The 22113-nt window shown below is 43.0% G+C and overlaps 2 protein-coding genes across 14 annotated transcripts in view; both read right to left on the reverse strand.

Annotated features, from left to right (window-relative positions):
• Positions 1 to 213: 213 nt before the first annotated feature.
• Positions 214 to 9890, reverse strand: hp1bp3 (heterochromatin protein 1, binding protein 3). Of its 3 annotated transcripts, none has more exons than XM_077603647.1 (13): positions 9608 to 9888; positions 8228 to 8308; positions 7132 to 7306; positions 5956 to 6033; positions 5699 to 5855; positions 4868 to 5011; positions 4724 to 4783; positions 4506 to 4645; positions 4316 to 4406; positions 3415 to 3574; positions 2317 to 2428; positions 1577 to 1756; positions 214 to 1501 (listed from the first exon to the last, which is right to left on the reverse strand). In XM_077603647.1, exons 2-13 carry the CDS (start codon positions 8292 to 8294, stop codon positions 883 to 885), a joined length of 1983 nt encoding a protein of 660 aa, XP_077459773.1. In that variant the 5' UTR covers positions 8295 to 8308; positions 9608 to 9888; the 3' UTR covers positions 214 to 882. The 3 variants fall into 3 exon arrangements, with proteins under 3 accessions (XP_077459773.1, XP_077459774.1, XP_077459775.1); XM_077603648.1 differs by lacking the exon at positions 9608 to 9888 and adding an exon at positions 9320 to 9467; XM_077603649.1 differs by lacking the exon at positions 5956 to 6033 and having other exon boundaries at positions 9608 to 9890.
• A 584-nt stretch (positions 9891 to 10474) lies between these two features.
• The window catches only part of eif4g3a (eukaryotic translation initiation factor 4 gamma, 3a), a 45124-nt gene continuing 33485 nt past the window's right edge, over positions 10475 to 22113 (reverse strand). For all 11 annotated transcript variants that reach the window (XM_077602612.1, XM_077602604.1, XM_077602610.1 and 8 more), the window contains 16 exons: positions 21372 to 21608; positions 21187 to 21291; positions 20396 to 20531; positions 20173 to 20288; positions 19085 to 19175; positions 18839 to 18962; positions 17414 to 17649; positions 17214 to 17326; positions 15575 to 15744; positions 15358 to 15483; positions 15189 to 15270; positions 13561 to 13659; positions 13346 to 13489; positions 13207 to 13288; positions 12981 to 13127; positions 10475 to 11801 (listed from right to left, as the gene is read on the reverse strand). In XM_077602612.1, coding sequence (XP_077458738.1) covers positions 11620 to 11801; positions 12981 to 13127; positions 13207 to 13288; positions 13346 to 13489; positions 13561 to 13659; positions 15189 to 15270; positions 15358 to 15483; positions 15575 to 15744; positions 17214 to 17326; positions 17414 to 17649; positions 18839 to 18962; positions 19085 to 19175; positions 20173 to 20288; positions 20396 to 20531; positions 21187 to 21291; positions 21372 to 21608 — 2190 coding nt within the window. In that variant the 3' untranslated portion in view covers positions 10475 to 11619. The remainder of the gene's footprint in view (positions 11802 to 12980; positions 13128 to 13206; positions 13289 to 13345; positions 13490 to 13560; positions 13660 to 15188; positions 15271 to 15357; positions 15484 to 15574; positions 15745 to 17213; positions 17327 to 17413; positions 17650 to 18838; positions 18963 to 19084; positions 19176 to 20172; positions 20289 to 20395; positions 20532 to 21186; positions 21292 to 21371; positions 21609 to 22113) is intronic.

Below are 22113 nucleotides of genomic sequence, written 5' to 3' on the forward strand. Positions count from 1 at the left end.
CTATACAGTGAATTTAACTTTTTTAAAATTAAAATATCCTTTGCAAAACATCCCCACTCTATAAAAGTATAATTTAAAAAAAAAAGTTATTTTCGTAAATGACCAAAAATAGTTACATCCCATCTAGAGAATTAAAGGTTGTAAGTGTCCATTTGTTTTTAACAGTTGTTCACTTTAGAGATCACTGTCCCAAAAAAAAGAACCAGGCCAAGGTTTAAGGAAAGGTAGAATACAAAGAGCCATTTTATTAATTACTCAAAAAAGGTCAACCGACACAATGAATACAATGCATGCAAAGGGGGATGCTACGCTAAGCAGCTTCTTTTCCTTATTAACAACACGACGCTGCGCATGGAATTACACTTTTGAAGCATTAAAACCAATTTTCTATCACATACTTATATAGATATAGAAAAACAAAAGTGACATTTGATGTTTGAACGTATACCGATAACAGCAAAATGTCCCAAAAAACGTTCGGGAGGGTCGGGGGGTCTAAACTAAAACCCCGACGGGAAATCCGTCTGATTCTGGAACGGGCTGGGGACCTGAACCAAAATGGTCGTGTTATTTATTTCCTGGAAACAAAAAACACCTACTGCCAATGCCAACATGGAGCGGACCAGGTATAAAAAGCAAAAGGGGGGTGGGGAAACTGCTCAAATGGTAAACCTACGTGGCTCTGAGTACAAGATGTCAGGCCTGAGCTGAAGTGAGGAACTTCTTTCTCTACACGGAACACATAAAAAAAAGGAAACTGGGTGGCATGACCTTTTTTCTACGGTGAAAAAACAAACAAAAAAAGGACCAAGTGTCCCGTTAAAATGGGGAAGACGATGAAAGATGGCGGCGGTGGTGCTGGCAGACTTGGGGACGGGGCTGTCAGTTTTTCCCCCTTTTGGACGTGCGGGTGTTCCGCTTGCCGGCGGGCGCCGCTTTCTTAGCGGGGGGTTGCTCGCTCTTCTCGACGGCGTTGCGCTTAGACGTGCCTCGGCCCGACGACTTCCTGGGTTCCGGTTCCGGCTCCGATTCCGGCTCCTCTGGGACGGACTCTTCCCGCTTGGATTCCTTAGCCCCGCCTCTTTTTGCGGGCCGCTTGGCCGGCGAAACCGTTTTGGCCTTTTTGGCCGGCGAGGCGGCTTTGGTCTTCTTGGCCGGGCTCCGCTTTTTGGCGGCGGCGGGCTCCTCTTCGGATTGGGGGTCCTCCTCTTCAGATTGGGGCTCCTCCTCCTCGGATTGGGGGTCCTCCACCGGGGAGGCGGGTGGCTTGCCGCTCCGTCTGGTCAGACGCTTGGCGGCGGGCGTCTTGGGCCTCTTGGCAGCCCCTCGCCTCTTGACGGGCGAGCTTCCTTTTTTCGAAGCCGGCGTCTTGGCTATCGGGGCCTTCTTGGCCGGCGTTTTCTTGCCCCGGGACGTTTTGGCCGGGGCGGCTTCTCGCCGTCCGACCGCCTTCTTGGGAGTGGGAAGGTGGCGGACCTTGGGAGGGGGTCTCTTCACGGGCCTGCAGACGGGGTTAAAAGCGTGACCCCCAACGTCCAACACGAAAAACTATTTTTTTTTGGTTTTGTTTGTTCACCTTTTCCGAACGGGTGCTTCTTCTTCAGATTCTTCGTCCTCCTCGTCTTCTTCTTCTTCTTCCATCTCCTCCTCCTCCTCTTCCTCGGAGTCTTCGTCATCGGAGGCACCTCTCCGCCTGGACCTGGAGGAACGCCCCGTGGACGTTTTGTTGAATTTATCCGGATATAAAGTAGTTGGGCTGAAGAGAAACAAAAAAGGAAAACATAGTCACTCGCCTTGAACAAACTTGCCCGAAAAGTCGGCCTTTTAGCATCAGAAGGAGCCGGTACTCGGTCATTTGGTAGCCGGTCTTTTGGTCGTCCGGAAGGTTATTGATAATTACCATTAAAATCGTTGCTCAAATTCCCTAAATACAAACTGCGAATTATTATTTAGTCATACTTAATTACCTAACATACCTATCTATTAATTATTAGGCTAAAGAAAAGCTCCAAATTTCCCGTACTTTTATTGTGTTTTGTTGGAGAACTTGTCAAGACCCTGACTGACGTCCCTTCTTAAAGGGACAACGCACGTACATACAAACTTATACACCCACACGTCCGCTCAGTGAAACTGGTCAGGGCCATTGTTGGCTTTTATTGATGTTGTTTTACCTTCTTTGTTGCCGGACTTTTGGTCGCCCGTTGTTTGGGTCCGGGCGACCAAAAGACCGGCGACCAAACGACCGCATACGGAAGGAGCCAATGGACTTCTGAATCCACACTTAAATGCACATTACAACAAAGAAAATGTTACCTGGGGTAGAACGGAAAACAGAGGCGATAGGTCCCCGTGAAACCATGACCGGTAATTTGCTCCATCCAGCCCAGCACTTTACATTTGGTCAGAGTCCTCCTCAGATTGGCCACTTGCGAGACAAACAAGCACAAAGACATTTAGATTTTATTTTGATGTATAAAAACAGGTGGCCTGCCGCGATACCAAATTTTAGCTAGCGATCTATCGTGTCAAATTGTCTGTTCGGGATATTGTATTTAAAGTAAAGTAGTGACAATATATCTTCATAAATCAGGCACACACCCTTTCAAAGACAAATCAATGTGTATTCTTACATAAAGAAAAAAATATATTTAAAAAATAAATAAAATTAGGCGCTATATTTTCTCAGATAAGCCGCACCCTTAAAATCGTTGAATTGTACAATTTCTCTCGTATAAGCCGCCTCCTGATTCACAACTTCACCTCCATATTTATAGTTTTAATAGGGAGTACAAATGTGTTACTTTGAAGGGAAAATCTTAAGAAAAATTATTGCACGTGCTATTTCTGAGATACTGTATGAATTGATTGCTGGATTGCACATTTCGAAAGGGTGTTGCCTGCAAATTCAAAAAGGAAGTCACGTGAGCACTACAACCAGGAAGTGTGTCGGTCTAGTTTGTCATTGGATTGGATTCGATAACTTCATTCATCCCGTATTCAGGAAATTTCATTCTATTTTATTCATTCATTCATTCATCCCTAGGTAAAATGGCGGCACCCTGAGCAAGCAATGACAGGCACAAGTGAGTTTTTTCACATTTTATGCAAGATTATGTTCCCTTTGAATTTCATTCGTAGACGTCCCAAAAAATGTTTAGCGTTATATCTGTTTATCTTTTCTCTATTTCAAAATAAATGACCGTATTGGCCGCATTGTCTTGCGTTACTGTGTTTGGTCTTTGTCACCTTGCAGTTTTGTGCATGTCAAGTCTAATTTATGTGCATATAAGCCGTACCCTGGATTCAGTCATCATTTTTTTTGAGCAACAAAAACAGCTTTTATGCAAGAAAATACGGCATTGAAAAGATCACATCACATAACAAACAAGGTTGATGTGCCGAAAGTCTCACCTAGCTGGTACTCCTTGGTGTCCTTGTTGGCATCCACCAGATATTTGCGCAGCGTGGTGGTGCTGCACGTTTTGGGCTCGTTCATGGCCGTGATGGCGGCCAAGATAGCGTCTTCCAAGGTGCCGCCCTTGAGCAGTACCTGGTTGCCCGTACGCTTGAGCTGTGATGAAAAGATGGAATCGGGGGTCACAAAAGGCAACGCCACATGATTTTTGCAGGATCGACTAGTAGTGAGAAATAAGTGAGTATTTTTTAGCATGTTAAACGGAAATACCAGACCGGATTTGAAGTTTTATGAGCATTTAGAAAGAAGGGAAAACTGGAAAAAAGTAGGCTAGAGAATTTGTCCTCTGCTAGCATAAGTGATTAGTGCATCAGCTGGACATTGACATCAACACAGCTTTATGAAGCGTGGAAGGCAGCGCCGGGATAGTTACGCTAGCTACTAGCTAGCTACTATTTGCGAATGGATTGTGGCCGCCTGGTCGAACGTATAAAACTCAGTGTTTTCGATGACTCATTTGGACAATTGTTCAATTCGGACACAGAAAATGAGGACTTTGATGGTTTTGTGGGTGATGATGACGTGAGTACATTTTAAAATGGCTAAATAAAGTACAACCGAACTTAGTTTTGCTTCCATTGCCTTTTTAAAAACGTGTTTTTAGCGTGTGTCCGTATGTTTAAGCTAGTGTATGTTTTGCCATGCCTGGCTGCGTCTTTAAAGACGGTGAGTCCTTTGTGTGTGTCAAATACAGAAATAGCACTCGTTATTGACACTGCGGCTTAAAATACGATGCGCCATGTAGTCGTGAAAATACGGTATATAAATAAAAAAAATTCTGTCAGTGAAGCACAATTTTTTTTCTCCAATGCTTATAAAAAAACGACATGTCCGTACTTGGAAGGTTCCAGAAGCTCCTTTCCCGGTGATCTGCTCGAGTTGTCCTCGCTCTACCGCCTTCACCAGGGCTGATTTCAGGACTTCTGGCCTGGGGACCAATTATCAACATCATCCATTAGCAAAAAAATTCACAATTCTAATTCCGATAAATTAAATAAAAGCATGCCGTCCTGAAAAATCCACACACCTGTTCTCAACATTAAGGCTAGGGAAGTGCTGCTCCAGGTACTTTTTAATGAGCGGGTACGAAGCCTCCTTGGGCTCGCACAAACGTGTAATGATGAGCGGCAGGGCGTCTCCCAGAGCTCCCTGTTTGGAGACGGCCCTCTGCAATACACGCGAATGAACCATCGTCAGAAAAAAACGTCCGAAAACGGCGTCCCCCTTTTGGCGAGCTGCACCTACTTTGGATCCGGAGGTCTGTTTGCCGATGGTGAAGGTTCCGGATAGGCCTTTGCCCTTCAGCTAAAAATCACATGAGAAGCGCAAGGATTAGAAAAAAATGAGTTTTTTTCTTTATTTCTATCAGATGTGAAGGTTTCAAGTCACCTGCTTGATGGTGCCTTTTTCCAGCTGCTTCTTCATGGCCTTCTTTATGTGAAACTTCTTCTTATCAAGCTCCATGTCGGGGCATTTTTTGGCAATGTACTTCATGACCGATTGGTAGGAAACGCCAGCTCTGTCATCAAAAGACTGCAGAAAAACAACAACATTGATATGAGATTTGACTTATGGTCACTGTTTAGGTCAGGGGTGTCAGACTCGGGTTGGTTCGCGGGCTGCTTTAACGTCAACTTGATTTCACATGGGCCGGACCATTTTAGATATAATATTTTGATTTGTTTTTTTTTTATAAAGTTTTTTTTTTTTTAGATCTAAAACAATGTTTATTTTAGCTTTTTATGTATATTTTTAGATTTTACAAAATGATTTTTGAACTAGAAACACAGAAAAATTGATTAAAAAAATGACAATTATTGATTTAAAAGGGGGAAAATCAGGAAATTTAATATACATCTCTACTCTTCATTTTAATTTGATCCTAAAACAGAAAGTCGGCACTCATGATTTACTTTCTCGGGCCGCACAAAATGATGCGGCGGGACAGATTTGGCCCCCGGGCCGCCACTTTGACACCTGTGGCATACACAATTTGATATAATCAAAAAACCTATAAAATACAGGGAAAACGTACAAGTTGCCAGGTATGCTCTGTTGTGCTTTAAAACGAAGTGCCTTATGCATTGACAAAAAACAGAAAATACGGTACGTGGTCAAAAATCTAAGTCAAATTCAGCGGAAATTTGTCTGATTCTGCCGAAATCCTTCGGAACGGGGAAATGTGTCATTGGCGCGAAATATGTCGTTGCGTGTACGCACCGTGATGGCTTCGATGAGCAGATGGTCCAATCGGTTGTGCGTGCCGGAGTAGTTAGCGACGGGAAGCTTCTTTCTGGCGCTGACGCTGGCCCACACCGGGATGGTCCGCTTCACCTTCTTGACTTTGGACTTCTTGTACTTGTAGCCGTCCTTCAGCCTGGAGTGGAAAGAAGTGTTGAGTGAAATGTCTGATCTTGGCCGCATCGCGATATTTCACTGTGATGCTTTCCCAATCCTTATCTGTTTGGCCTTCTCACCTTGGCAGTAGAACATAGCAGTGTGTTGCGCACTGGCCAGCCACGCAGTCCTTGCATTTCTCACTCTCTGCGGATAAACTGAAAATTTGAAAACATCTGTCTTAATAAATAATTAGTAGCTACGCTAGGGCCATTTGCTCGGGATAACAAAAAAATAATACCGTATTTTCACGACTATTCGGCACATCGTATTTTTAGCCGCAGTGTCAATAACGAGTGCTATTTCTGTATTTTACACACACAAAGGACGCACCGGTTTTAAAGACGCAGTCAGGCATGGCATTTATATATTATATACGGAACCGTAATAGCGCTGTCTACGGAAGCAGCCCCAGACGCCATTTCCGGTGCGCAGTGACTGCTGGGATATATAGTCCTTTTGTCAATACACCCAGGTTGACGGCTGTGATAACTTTGCACTAATAGTACCAAAATACTACAACGGCGAACACACTAATTTGGTGCTACATGCACCAAATGCACGCTAAAAACACGTTTTTAAAAAGGCAACGGAAGCTTAACTGAGTTGGGTTGTACTTTATTTAGCCATTTTACAATGTACTCACGTCATCATCACCCACAAATCCATCAAAGTCCTCATTTTCTGTGTCCGAATTGAACAATTGTCCAAATGAGTCATCGAAAACGCTGAGTTTTATATGTTCGTCCAGGCGGCCACAATCCATTCGCAAATAGTAGCTAGCTGGTAGCTAGCGTAACTAGCCCGGCGCTGCCTGCCACCCTTCGTAAAGCTGTGTTGATGTCGATGTATACAGGCCACAATCCATTGGGTGTATTAACAAAAGAACTACTAAATATCCCAGAAGTCACTGCGCAGTACTTGGTCTACGGGAAAATAGTAGAGTCGGTGTACCCTATCGACTGATTTATTTTATTTTATCGTGATAACAATTTTCGTATTGGTCCATATATAAAGCGCACTGGATTATAAGGCGCCCTGTCTATTTTGGAGAAAATTTAAGACTTTTATGTGCGCCTTATAGTCGTGAAAATACGGTAATTAAAACGAGAGAAGCGGTAACCACATTCAGGAACATGGATTCTAGTCTAATCTATCTGGACCAAACATGGTGAGCAGATAAAAGGGCGATCAGAGTGAAATATCGCAGAGGGTCCCCGAGTTGCGGCGAGCGGGCGCACCCGAGGAAAACTCACTCTTTTTTGTCCGTGCCGTCATCCGACTTGTCGGCGGCGCCTTCGTCCGCCTTTTCTCCGTTTTCCGTAGGCTTAGTCGTGTCGTCCGACTTCGCCTCGGTCACGCCGGCCTCGGCCGACGACGCGGGTTGCTCCTCTTCCGCCGACGGAGACTCGGCGGGGGTGTCTTCGGGCCCTGATTGGAGTGGGAAAATACAGTGGCACCTCGTGATACGACCGCTCGTTATACGACATGCTCGTGTTACGACGGAAATTTCGATCGAATAATTCGCCCGAGATACGATCAAAATTTTGTGATGCGACCAAGCTAGGTGGCCATGGTACTGTCTTTTTTGCATCTATTTCGTGTATAAAATATATCTACGAGCACTGGGCGGACTTTGCATTTCCACACCCGTTTTTTCCCCACGTTGGTCTACATTTACATACAAGGTAAACAACAATGGATTGGCAGAGTTTTGCAAAGAAAAGATCTAGAATATACACTCGGTAATCAGACACGGGGAAGCGGCAAGTTCCAAACAACTCTTGATGCGTTCGTTTTTAAGACTCCGGCGGAACGTCCGGGTGGGGTCAACCCATAGAACGAAGGTAAAAAAGATTATAACAAAATTAGAATTCAGTTTTGTGTGAAGTTACATTAAACGTTGTGGCTGTATATATTAATCCAAGTTAATTTAAATGTGTTTGTTCGTTTACGAGTGCGTTGTTGCCGTGGATAAAGTCCCCCCGAACACCTCCCCCCGCCTCCGTGTGTAAGTCGCTATCTATATCCCGGGCGAAATGAGTCTAATTTTACTTCTATTAAACACATTTCATTACTATTAAACCACTCGTTATTTATTACTCTGTCAATATATGGCGAATTAGAAGAAATAAAACATTTTTTTCCAATCCAATATCCTGTTTTTGGTGTTCTTTCAGAGGGTTGGAACGAATTAATTTGCTTTCAATTCATTTCAATGGGAAACGTCCGCTCGAGTTACGAAAAGCTCGTCGTACGATCTCAGTCTCGGAACGGATTACGATCGTATGTCGAGGTACCAATGTATTTTGTTAAGAGTTGATGTTCTAATGGTGTGTTGAAGGCGCTCACCTTTTTCTGCTGCGGCCGAGACCGGCTTCTCTAGGGTCGGAGTTGCTGCTGCTCGGCGAATCGGCATCACAGAAAGTTGACCTGGAAAAATGTTAAATATTAATGATCCGATCACCCGATCTACATTTTTTCTAATTGTTCAATTGCTGCAAATCGAGCTGAGTGCACTGTATAGTTAGGAGGTATAGGTTGACAATCTTCATCTCATAAAGTCCACCGACAAAATATATTCGGACTTTGTGATGCTTTATGTCACCGGAGTCTTCGAATGGATTGTCAATTACAGACGATCTGATATGAAGTAGCTGAAATTAGGTTCGCGATAGAACAAAGGTGCATTTTTCCCAGATCCTTTCTTAAAAAAAAAAGAAAAAAGAAGTAGAAGAAAAAAAACAAGACTATCAAAATGCCTTTAAATGTGCTATTAAACAGGAATCGTGTTTAAGTGCCTGATTTCCTAGTCAAAATGGTTTTGACGTTTATAACCGTTAAGGACAGTGAAGTAAGGGCTAATGAATAATAATAGACTATTATAGTTTTGTTCAAATCTGGAAACCAAAGAGACTTGGATGAATGCAAATATTATTGAATGTGAATACTGGGATGATATTCCAAAGCAATTTTGACAATCAATCATGATTAATGTTTCATCACATCCCTAAAATTAACATCAAATCTGTCCTTTTGGGAATTGGTGTGATAAACCCTGACTTAAAACTCCTTGCAGTTTTAATGTTCTGAATGTGTTGAACCGTTAGAATTTGCATTGGGAAAGATAGGTCGCGTTATTATTTTTAAGGGGTGCAATGTGGTATTACGGTAAAAGTGCGACCGAATAATTAAGCAGTATGGGGGGAAATACCCGGATGTAAACGAATGAAATAATTATGTACAGATTGTGGAAGTTGGAATGGTTTCACTCGGTGGAGATATGCGAAAAAATCCAAATGGATGAATTATAAAATGAGATATTTTTTATGTAGAGTAATAAAAATAAAAAGAGTGAATTTGCAGACGTCCCCAAAAAAGTAAAAAGAAAAAAATTGGTTCGGGGCCCACTACTGGCAGCGAATTCAAACAGTCATACATTACCTCCATTCACTGAGGCCCCACGTCGTTATTGGACGAAAACCGTCAAAAACACGAACTCCGCGCGGGTGGAAAAGGCAGTACTCTTGACCATTAACGGGTGAAATAAACGCCAATTTCGCCATTTTGTCCTCCGGTTAATGTTGAACACATACACCGTGTCACACATACACGGCGACGGTGGTAGTGTTAATGGCGTCGCGCGGGTAGTATTTCAAATGCCCGCCCAGGCTAGCATTTCTAGCATAGTACGATACCCCGATCTTCCCCGGAACCGCAATGCAAACTTACCTTGAACTTTATGGTGCAAAAAGAGGAGATGTTCGCAAGTTAAAAATGAGTGCAAGAGCCTTTATTTCGAATCCTCTGTTTACGAGCCCCGCCCCGTTCGAGTGCTGGGTGACGTCACAACGCCTCGACTGTCATGGCGGACCACAGCGTCCCTCGATTTTCGGCCACCCTCACCAACACGTTCTTTGTTCTAATTGAAAAACAGCGGGGCCAGCTAACATACGTCGACGTTAAAATGAACCTAGCCAATTTTTTAACCGAGACCCAAAAAAGACGTTGAATTTAATGTCCTTCCTCGATTAAATCCCCTTTTGGATAAGAGAAAAATGGACGTTTTTTTAAAAACTGCGTCTTAAGACAAGCAAACGCATTTGAATCACCGTGGCGAACCAATTACGAGGAAAGTACTACAAATATGAACATCTTTAGAAAGGGAATCTGGGGCTAGGCATCATGGGAAATGTAGTCCAGTGAGCGGAAGTGTGCTTTTCGGAGAAAAGAAATTAGGTGTATATTTTGCTGGTTTCGTACCAGCAAAACCAGTACCGAAACAAGAAATCTAGCTAAATTTTACTGGGATATTATGCTACTTTCCACTTTTATGATTGGAGGACCAAGTACATGAAAATGGTATGAATTAAAAACTAAACATAGAAAATTAAACAATAAAAAAGAGCTAAAATGAACACTATGCAATTTATGAGGTTTTTCTTTTTCTGTAAAAAAATAAAAATGACCTATGCACTTTGTGCCTAGATTAATTTTTCAAATTCAATTCATAAATGAAAATAAAGTGAATATATGCATATATAGTTGCATGTAAATCACATGTAAAATTGACCAATAATGTAATCAAATCACAACATGTCAGTTGTTAACCAATTTTTTTTCAATATACACCAATCAGTTTTTCACCAAATGCATTGTAAGGGAAATTTGCAGACTTAGACTTAATTATTTTTGCACTCCCCTGTGAAAGGAAATTAAAAAAGAAAACTCCTGCAAACACTTAATCAAGACAGCTTAATTTAAAAAAACAACAGAACTGCCTATCAGGAATCTATTGAAAATCAAACGTCTCTCTTAAAGCATTTGATTTAATCAAATTTGCATTTTAAAGCCAATCATGTGATTTTTGGGCTAGTGCGAAAAATACCATAATATACTTAAGGTACATTTCCACTGGGATACATAAAGATTGCACCAAAATACCATGAAAAGGCCGCAAAATAATCCTTATTTTTGGCTTGGACGCAAGGACAATTTGAACGTTTTGAGGCCACACACGTAGAGAATCACCTCTAACTTTTGAAATATTTTTTTTTCTCCATCTTTAATGTATTTACAGGCATTTAATGGCCCGCGTGGGGCTTAGGGGTTACAAGCATTTTTTTTTGTTTGTTTGTCCTCCCTTCTGGCATTTTGTAGGTTCCGCATCCACTTTGTTCGTCAGCGCTTGTCCTTTTTCCAACGCTCCTTGAACGCCACGTATCGGCGAGAGCGCCAAAAAAGCAGAAGCCGACCGATCGAGGGAGACGTTTTTGGATTATTTTTGACCACGAAGCGGGGCTTCCCTTTCATCCGCCAACCATTTTTGTGCTACCCTGTTTAAAAACCAAACAGTGTAGAATCCAGGGAGGCCGTTCTAGTCCTTTTGTCAAAAGGATTATTTTGTTATTATTATGAACTATACTGTTATTTCTGTGTTGGGATTCTTGCGTCCATATTTGCAGTCCTTAAAAAAATAATAAATTAAAGAGTCCAGAACCTATGCTTTCTTTTTTTTTTTTAAGTCTCTTCTTAAAAAGTAACAAAAAAAGTAAGTTAAAATTTAAAACAAAAATATTTTCTATGTATCATACAAGTATTTAGTGCTTTGCCGTCGGAATCCCAACTGAAAATGGCGGCATGTTTTTGAACCGTACCGCAGAAAAAAGGAATTCCAGCGATGGTGAATAGGGTCGCTCGTGTTTGGAGTTTTTTTTGGCGAGCTCGGGCGGGCGGGCGTGGTGTCAATTGTCCTCGGACTCTTCTTCGGCTTCCCGCAGCCACGTGAAGAAGTCGGTCACCGACTTGAGGGCCACGCCTTTGCCTTCTTGCTCCGCCGGGTCTTTGCTGGTCTCCCACTTGTTGAACGCGTACTCCGAGATGACGTCCTCGTCGTAGAGGCAGTCGAAGAATAGGCGCAGGAGGTCTGGAAGAGAGAGAGAGAGAGAGAGAAAAAAAAACAGAATGCTCAAATCTCTTCTCATTTCAATGGGGAAGGAGGATTGGAAATACGTAGAGTAATACCTTGACATACGAGTGCCCCAACATACGAGCAATTTGAGATACCAGGAACATTCTGAGCAAATTTTTGCCTTGATACGAGGGAAATTCTGGGCAAATTTTTGCCCTGAGATGAGGAAAAATTCTGGGAAAATTTTACCTTGAGATACGAGGAAAATTCCAAGCTAATTTTTGCCTTGAGATATGAGGAACATTTTGCGCAAATTTTTGCCTTGAGACACGAGGAAAATTTTGAGCACATTTTTGCCTTGAGATACGAGTAAAATTCTTGCCTTGAGATACGAGGAAAATACCAACCAAATGTTTGCCTTGAGATACGAGGAAGATTTTGAGCAAATTTTTGACTTGATACAAGGAAAATTCCGAGCAAATTTTTGCCTTGAGATACGAGGAGATTTCCGAGCAAATTTTTGCCTTGAGATACGAGGAAAATTCAGAGCAAATTTTTGCCTTGAGATACGAGGCAAATTCTTGCCTTGAAATACGAGGCCAATTCTTGCCTTGAGATACGAGGCCAATTCTTGCCTTGAAATACGAGGCAAATTCTTGCCTTGAGATACGAGGCAAATTCTTGCCTTGAGATACGAGGAAAATTCAGAGCAAATTTTTGCCTTGAGATACGAGGCAAATTCTTGCCTTGAGATACGAGGAAAATTCAGAGCAAATTTTTGCCTTGAGATATGAGGCAAATTCTTGCCTTGAGATACGAGGAAAATTCTGAGCAAATTTTTGCCTTGAGATACGAGGCAAATTCTTGCCTTGAGGTACGAGGAAAATACCGAGCAAATTTTTGCCTTGAGATACGAGGAAGATTCTGAGCAAATTTTTGCCTTGAGATATGAGGAAAATTCCGAGCAAATTCCTGCCTTGAGGTACGAGGAAAATTCCGACCCAATTTTTCCCACATGAGGTTCTTCGAGGGTCGGTTCACTGACCGTTTTTATTTAACACCTATCTGCTTCCTCGAGTTGAGATGATGGAACATTACGATGACGTCAACTAAACGAGCACTGACAACAGTCCAAGTCACCTGCTGGGCGAGCACTTTCAACATCACGAGCAACTGAGGATGAGGAGCACTTACTGGGAGGCTGATCGAGGGAGACGATCAGCGTCTGAAGTGCATAAAGTGCTTGTAGCTGTCGCTCAGTGTCTGAGTTAAGGTACTTGAGTAATACGGAAAGCCTCCTCTTGATGCTGGCCCTGTCTACCCGACAATTGGTGCCGATGTCTGCCCGGGAAACCGAGAAGAAAGAGGACATTTTTGGGTTAACAAACCCCGCCCACACGCTCGCAAAGGCGGAGCTTACCTTTCACCGCTGCCTTGCACACGGCAGTCATCAATGCCCTCAAAAAAGGGGAAGAGCTCATCTGAGGTTCATCCAGGTTTGCCTGTAAAAGCAAAATGAGCCCCTCCATGCCTGAAACATCGTAAAGACGCCTGCGTACCTCCACCCAGTCAAAGATCTGCTCATCACTGGCCATTTCCTCCAGTAGGAGCCTCTCCAGCTGCTGGCTCAGTTCCTCGGGAGAAAGCGTCTTTTTGGACAGAGCTGCTCCGGCGGTGGCGTCCGACATGGTGAACTCCAGCTTCTACGTGCGAGAGGTTGTTTTCAGAAGAACCAAACTTGCCTGGTGACTACGCGGCGTCCGTCCGAGCGCACCTGTTTTGAGATGAAGGCCTGGACGTCCTCTCCCTCTGGCAGGAAGTCGGGCCAACTGAGGTTCGATTCCCTCCACAGAGAACCCACAGCTCGATGGCTCTGAGAAGGTAAGTGTGGAGCAAAATGAATCCGTTAAGAACCCATACCTGTCAACTTGAGCGTTCTTTCTGTATTTTATACAGTGTGCGGTCGATTGGTCGGCGGTCGATTGGTCGGCGGTCGATTGGTCGCCGGTCTTTTGGTCGCCCGGACCGCGACAACGGGCGACCAAAAGACCGACTATGTACATGCGTTGTCCCTTTAAGAAGCTACGTCAGTCAGGGTCTTAACAAGTTCTCCAACAAAACACAAAAGTACGCGAAATTTGGAGCTTTTCTTTAGCCTAATAATTACTAGGGCATTAAGTATGACTAAATAGTAATTTGCAGTTTGTATTTAGGGAATTTGAGCAACAATTTTCAATGGTAATTATCAATAATCTTCCGGGCGACCAAAAGACCGGCGACCAATCGACCGTGTACCATTTCATACGTATTTTTTTTATCATTTCAAATTATGTACGAACTTTTGTACGATTTTTTTTTGTAAATCCGATCTGGTTTTACCCATTTCGGCTCTAATCCGGTAGCAGCCAAAAACGTTATCGCTGACTGCTAATATTGTCATGCTTTAAGCATGATATGTGCCTTTTCACTATATAAATATAGCGCCTCAGCAAGCAATGTTCCCAGACAGTCAAGCTGTCAGCGTCATACAGCGACATCTACACAATCTTGAATTTAGTGCATATGTGACACGCTAAAGTGTTTAATTTATTAACGGATGTTGGGGATGTACAACTAACTAGTTTGGATTGGATGTATATCGGTATTCGATTATTGATGCCTTGATCCACATAGCAAGAATCACTATTGTTTATTGATTATTTCTCCCTGTGTTAAACACAGGGAGAAATAATCACAATAGTGATTCGTTGTTGCTTCTTCAATCCATGAAGAATGAAGAAAATCTCCCGGGTTGGTCAAGCTATTTGCATAAGGCATCAATAATCGAATACCGATATACACTTTAACATGTCACATTTGCTATGTGGATCAAGGCATCAATAATCGAATACCGATATACATCCAATCCAAACTAGTTGTACATCCACTCTTTCTCGTTTTGTGTTTTTGCTGCTTTTCTGTCTTAATGATTTGACTTGGTGATTCTTAATGATCCCATTTACTTTAATTTGCTTTGTACTTTGTGCTTTTGCTTCTGCTTTGTTGTTCTGTCTAATCACCCTCTGCTAGTGTCACAATTGAATTTCCCGAATACGGGATGAATAAAGTTATCCAATCCAATCCCTAACATGCGATCATTAATAAATTAAACACTTTAGCATGTCACACATACTGATTGGAGAAAATGTTAAGACTTTTAAGTGCACTCTATGAGTATAAATGTGCCGCATTGCATTTGTACGTTTTTTAATCGCTTAATAAGGGGAACTGCAATCATTAATAAGGGAAGCCATTGGTCCAGGTTGACCGAAATGAGAACCAAAACAGAAAAAGCCCACATTGAGTCAGTCACACAGCTAAGCTAACGATATTGATAGCAAAGGATAAGACAAAGTCTCTTACCATTTGTTTGCATAGTATGTGCAGAATTTCAGATATTAGGATTCCTGCTCTTCCCACGGCGAGAAGAGGCTTGCTTAATTCACTGTGGACCCAAAAAAAGCAGCATTAAACCCAATCGAGCACGGGAAGCTCTTTACGTTAAACTAGCGGGGTGGTACGTAAACGGTACCCGAAGAGCTCTCTCGTAGAGAAGCCTCCGTCCTTCAACACAGGGGCGAGCAGCTGGGCCAGGTACAGCCAGATATGAGGAATGTCGATGGCCATGTCGTCCGCCTGCTCCAGGATGTCGGAGAACCTTAAATGGCAAAGTGAAAGTATATTGAAGATGCGACCGGTAGTGCGCAAGGCGGGTGTGGTGGCTATTGAAGTGTAGTAGGTGGACCGACCCTTTGTAAAACTGGTCTTTTGGCAGGACTCCCTGCTGGAGGAGCTGGTAAAAGAGCAGTCCCATGTGTTCCCGCGTTATCTGACTGCGCTCCAGCGTGGATTCCACGCCGATGCGCACAAAGATTTGAAGGGGGGACGAAGACAGCTCGTTGACACATTGAACAGCCTCCTGTAATTGGTTAAAAGAGACATCAAGTCGGTGGACCATGGACCTTACTTTTTTTTTTACACTTTTACGCATGAATTATGATTTGCTTTAAGTGTTCGATGTATGAAATTCCTATATGACAGATGAGAAAAGACACAAATTTAAATAATTGTGGCTCGCGTGTATTTTTCTATGGGAATTTCATTTACCGTATTTTCACGACTATAAGGCGCACTTATAAGCCTTAAATTTTATCCAAAATAGACAGGGCGCCTTATAATCCAGTGCGCCTTGTATATGGACCAATACTAAAATTGCTATCACGAGAAAATAAAATAAATCAGTCGATAGGGTACACCATCCTCTACAGCTCTCACAACTACGGCAAGCAGCCCCCAACTCTACTATTTTCCCCGTGGAAAAAGTACTGCGCAATGATTGCTGGGATATATAGTTCTTTTGTCAATACACCCAGTATGACGGCGAGCACACTAATTTGGTGCTCGCCGTCATTCCGGCTGGATTTACAAAGGAACTCCTGCCGCTAGATGTTGGCGTGGACATCGACATCAACACAGCTTTACGAAGGGTGGCAGGCAGCGACGGGCCAGTTACGCTAGCTACTATTTGCGAATGGATTGTGGCCGCCTGGGCGAACATATAAAACTCAGCGTTTTCGATGACTGATTTGGACAATTGTTCAATTTAGACACAGAAAATGAGGACTTTGATGGATTTGTGGGTGATGAAGACGTGAGTACATTGTAAAATGGCTAAATAAAGTACAACTGAACTTAGTTTTGCTTCCGTTGCCTTTTTAAAAACGTGTTTTTTGCGTGTGTCCGTATATTTAAGCTGGTGTATGTTTTGCCATGCCTGGCTGCGTCTTTAAAACCGGTGCGTCCTGTGTGTGTGTGTGAAATACAGAAATATCACTCGTTCCTGACACTGCGCCTTTAAATGCGATGCGCCATGTAGTCGTGAAAACACGGTACTTTTGTGAACTATCACAGTTAACTCGTCCAATCCATTTGAAATGGGAGAGGCTAGAACAGGGGTGGACAAACTATTCGTCAAAGTGGGTGCAGGTTTTCATTCCAACCCATAAAGAAGACACCTTTTCACTAATCTGGTGTACTACAAGTGCAATCAGTGGATGGCAGTCAGGTGCTTCTTGTTTTCTACAGAAATCTTATTGGTCAAAGTGTCGGTTGCAACAAAAACCTGCACCCTCGGGGACCGGTTTGCGCACCCCTGGGCTAGATAGAACGATCGTTTCCGGCCATTTGCAGTGAAAATGAATGGGACGTCTAGCGGTGTCAATAGCTTATTTTACTTCCATATAAATTTCCCACTTTTTCTAATGACCACAAACGCATCCTCTGGAAACTGAACGAGTGAAGTGAATCACTTTTGAATAGATGCCCATTGTTGACTGCCATCCCTGAAAGGATTTTGAGGACCATGACCAAAGAAGTGAATCTTAGCACCTTATAATCGTTAATGTGGAGGAACTCATCAATGATGGCCTTGGACTTGCGCTCCATGTCCTCCTCAGACAGGACCGGCCTCTCCGGCGTTGGTCCCGCCGGCTCAGGTTTAGCTGTCAAGACATTGAAACATCAATGTCAGTCTGCGCTAGCAAGTTGTCGGTTAGCGTTTTGTAATGTGATGGGCCGGCCTCCCTTACCGGGTTCTACGGTCCTATTCCGCTCCGGTTCCGGCTCCGACTTGACGTCCTCCGTCACGCTCGGTCTGCGGGGCTCAGCCGCTTCCGTTTCCCGTTCCTTACGCGTCTCCTCCGAGGGTTGCTCCTTGGTAACGTCGCCCCTGTTGGAGGCGGCGGGTTTCGGCGAGGAGGATGACGACGGCGCCGTTTGAACCTGTGGCTTTTCGCTACGCTCTCGCGTGGTGCTGCTACGAGAGCTAAACGAGCAGAAAACATGATTAGCCTGCAAGTCAACTAGTTTAACTCATCATTGATTCACTGGGATTTTGGTGATAAGATTTGGCCAAAAGCACTAACTAGGTGAAAATCGGTATTTTGCATAAAACGCTATTTTACCTAGGGATTACAAACTAGACCGCTATGGACACACTTCCTGGTTGTACTGCTCACATCACTTCCTTTTTGAATTTGTCTATGTGCAGGCAACACCCTTTTAGAATCTGCACTCCAGCAATCAATTTATACAGTATTTCCGAAATACCACGTGCGATAATTTTTCTCAAGATTTTCCCTTCAAACACATTTGTACTCCCTCCCTATTAAAACCTTGAATATGGAAATGAAAATTGTGAATCAGGGTGCGACTTATACAAGAGAAATTGTACAATTCAACGATTTTAAGGCAATTTTAAGGGTACGGTTTATACACACAGGCGGCTAATATGCGAAAAAATACGGTCCTCAAATAATTCTGGAAGTAATAACACCCAGAATGAAACCGCAACTAATGTGTTGGAATTTTTTGGTACAAAATCTTAAATTGGAGGAGGAGCTTTGTGTTTTGTAAACTAAGGTGGCATCTGCATATTTAACAGTATTGTCCCAGTTTAGGCATTGGTATTTATTTTTAATATCTGACAGTAGTGTGCGTTTTTAGCTTTCTGTCCAATACTTTCAGAGCTAACTAATAAATGGTATCAATTGGTTTTAAGGTTGTTTTGCAGCCTGATGACCAACTTGTTAGGCAGTAAGTCATGTGTGATATGATCGTGTCAAAATATAGTTAGATTGTTTCGAATGAAGCTAAAATTGCACAGATTGAATTTAATTTTATGCAGTGTTTTTTTTATCTGATGTTTACACATTTGTACTCCCTCTTAAAACCATGAATATGGCAGTCAAAATTGTGAATCAGGGGGCAGCTTATACGAGAGAAATTGTAAATTTCAATGATTTTAAGGCTTAAGGGTATGGCTTATACGTGGAGGCGGCTAATACGCGAGAAAATACAGTAGTCCGCAATGACGGCAGATGATTATGTTTGTAGTGAATCAAAATAAGATATTTGTAAACAATGACTGTTACTTCATATTGGAAGTCCAATTTTTCCTATCACCAAATAATCAGGGAGGAGTCAAGGCATGCAATTTCAAGTGGTTTCCTCACCCTGCGAGAGGTCTCCTAGAGTTGAAGTCTGGATTTTGAGGCGAACTCGCCGAGGCCTGTTGAGACGAGAGAGTCGACTGCAAGGCCGAGAAGTGGTTGAGGTTGCTGCCGCTACGCGATATTTCTAAAAATATGGGGCAGCAAAAGCATCAGCAGGTGAATGGGCGCTGTAACTCATCGCAGAGTTTATGAAAAATATTGGCAAACAAAGCAGAAGATAGTGTAAATCCATTTAAAGAATCGTACCCGAATCGCTGGCTTTGGCTCCGCCGCTGCTTCCCTTCACCCACGTGACTTGAGCCCGCGGGCCGAGCTGGATTTTCTCATCCATTTGAGGCTGCGGAGACAATGAGGAAACGAGACGGCGTCAAGGAAAGACTTCCATTTAACGTGACACCATTTCTTCATGTTCTCAGACAAGTTGAAACGCAATATGAGATGGAAAGAATGTCCTCTATAGAGCAGAAAATTCATGTAGTGGGTGAAAGATATTCAACCTCGACTTGAACTACTAGTTAGGTAGCTATTGAAAGCACTAACGCTTTATAGAGCCCTCGTCAAACTCAATGGCTGCCATTAAAGGCACTCGATGGCAGCCATAATGGTTTGTCTATGTTTGTGGATGCCAGGCCTTTATGAGATTATTTTTTTAACTACCAAAAAGAGTCACTTGCCCTACAGAGTTAAAGCCCTACACACATTTTCAATTTCAAACCTCACACGTTCAGTATCCAGTGTATCCAGCATGAGACAACAACAAAAAAACTGGTTTGTGTCAGATACGAGCATCCAGCAGGGGGCGTGTGAAACGCTGGGATCAGACGAGGACAATTCTTGTCCGCAGTAAAATAGGGAGATGAGTTAAGGTTAAAATGCGTCTGATCAACTTGTCCTAAAATATCTTACCGTATTTTCTGGCATAAACGCTGTGTTTGTCGGTTAAAAAAATGACGGCTTATATGCGCAAAAAAATGATTTTTACATTTTTTTTACTCAAGATTTTCCCTTCAAAGTAACACATTTGTACTCCCTATCAAAACCATGAATATGGAGGTGAACATTGTGAATCAGGGGGTGGCTTATACGAGGGAAATTGTAAAATTCAACGATTTTAAGGCAATTTTAAAGGTGCGGCTTATACGCGGATGCGGCTAATATGCGAGAAAATACGGTAAGTGTTAATCAAGCACTAAACAACGGTCACCACTTATTCCTGCTGTAATTCTCCATAAAAAAAGAATGTGCTTTATACAGAGAGTGAAATAATTTCATTAGCATAGCAAACGTGGCTAATGTATTCATTCTCGTGTGTTCAGATGGCAGCGGTGGCTCACCTTCGAGATCTTGAGAATCTTATTAGGGTCGATGGTTCTGCTGCTCTTTGCCATGGGCACAACATTATTCCAAGTCTCTTCTCTAGGCATGCGTGGCTCTCTCTGTTCTCGTTGATCTACGGAAAAAAATTTGACCGCTAATTGTAAGATGACGAACATATAGATACGAATAGTCAAGTTATCAGATAGATGCTCTTGGAAGACAACATGTGGAAGACTCGACCTCGTCTCTTGTTTTCCTTGGAGAGAAACTGCTGCTGCACTTTTCTTTGCTCTTCTTGCTCTTCAATTTTGGCCTCCTTGTGGATCTGTTCGATGGTTTTGGGACCCTGGTCGGCTCTTCTGGACACCCAGTTTTGCTGCAGAAACGGGGATAAACACAAAGCGAGGTCGGATTTAATGTTGATGACCATCCTTCAATAGAGAAATGGCACGGTATGATAGCATATAACAAATGAACCAATGTTTATTCGCTGCCGACCATCCTAATTCAAGTTGATCAGACGTCTAAAAAACAAAAATGGTACTCGGACGTTTGGTCGACCGGACGTTTTGTAGAACGGACGTTTGGTAAAACGGACGTTTGGTAGAACGGACGTTTGGTAGAACGGACGTTTGGTAGAACGGACGGTTGGTAGAACGGACGGTTGGTAGAACGGACGTTTGGTAAAACGGACATTTGGTAGAACGGACGTTTGGTAGAACGGACGTTTGGTCGCTGGGTTGTTACTGTTGAAACCAGCTCTCAAAATTATAATCGAGAGAGAGAGAGTGTGAGTTTAATATCTAAATATCTAATATCAAAATATCAACAGTAAACTCTCTGTCATAATTTGACAGCGAGCGAACCCATCAACCAAACGTCCGCTCGGCCAAACGTCCGTCCGGCCAAACGTCCGTCCGGCCAAACGTCCGTCCGGCCAAACGTCCGGGGACCAAACGTCTTTTGACGAAACGTCCGGTCACGAACAAAAACGGATGAATATCCCATCTTAAACAAGTCCCCAAACTCACCTTTCTGAGTTCAATGACATCCTGCAACATAAATCGTATCCGAGACGACACCTTCCTCTCCTTTACGATTTTTTCCATCTGATTGAAGTACTGATCTGTTCGCGGCTGAGAAGAAATAAGAAGAATGTACTTGAATTATCTTAACGTACAGATGTTGGCGAGTAAAATGTCACCTTGAAGCTCACCTTGGCCTTCTCGAAGTCAAGGTCCTTGCCGATGGTGGTGAGAAGCCTGCAAAGGCACTCGAGAGACTCTCCGTCGTGGTTCTTTAGCAGCTTGATGACGCAATCGTGCATGATGGCCTCCGTCAGCATCTTGAGTTTGAAGAGCTCGCCGATGAACTTGATGTTGCCTATGGATCGTCGGCGCGCCTTGTCTTTCGCTTCTTCTAGCTCTTCCTGCATCCGCTCGCGCTCCGTGGACTGTCAGTGTACAGTAAACCAACGTACAGTGGTACCTCGACCTACGATCAGCTCGTGGTACGACGAAAATTTTGATCGAATAATTTGCCCGAGATACGATCAAAATTTCGAGATGCGACCAAGCCAGGTGGCCATGACATGAGAGGCTGTTTATCATTATAGCGCACTGTCTTTTTTGCCGCATCTTTCGTGTATAACTGATATCTACGAGCACTGAACGATTTATTCAGACGAGTTTCGACCAGGATGGGCGGGCAAAAAGAGGGCTTTCTGGGTAATGAAGTATACTCGTGCACACAAAGCCGATAGGCAATGGCACCCTTTCTCAGAATTGTATTACTATTAAACCACTAGTTATGTTACTTTGTTAATAGATGGCGAATTAGAAGAAATAAAACTTTTTTTCCAATCCAATATCCTGTTTTTGGTGTGTTTTCAGAGGGTTGGAACGAATTAATTTGTTTTTAGTTCATTTCAATGGGAAACGTTCGCTCGAGTTAAGAAA

This window comes from Stigmatopora argus, chromosome 6, assembly GCF_051989625.1.
Source record: "Stigmatopora argus isolate UIUO_Sarg chromosome 6, RoL_Sarg_1.0, whole genome shotgun sequence".
Classification (NCBI taxonomy): domain Eukaryota; kingdom Metazoa; phylum Chordata; class Actinopteri; order Syngnathiformes; family Syngnathidae; genus Stigmatopora; species Stigmatopora argus.

Bases quoted from the DNA above. Each gene is read 5' to 3' on its own strand.
- hp1bp3 (XM_077603647.1), bottom strand. From the start codon at position 8,294: ATGCCGATTCGCCGAGCAGCAGCAACTCCGACCCTAGAGAAGCCGGTC. The intron at 4,646-4,723 runs GTAGGTGCAGCT...CGTGTATTGCAG, and splicing joins AACAGACCTCCGGATCCAAA to AGGGCCGTCTCCAAACAGGG. The intron at 4,407-4,505 runs GTGTGTGGATTT...ATTGGTCCCCAG, and splicing joins AGCCTTAATGTTGAGAACAG to GCCAGAAGTCCTGAAATCAG.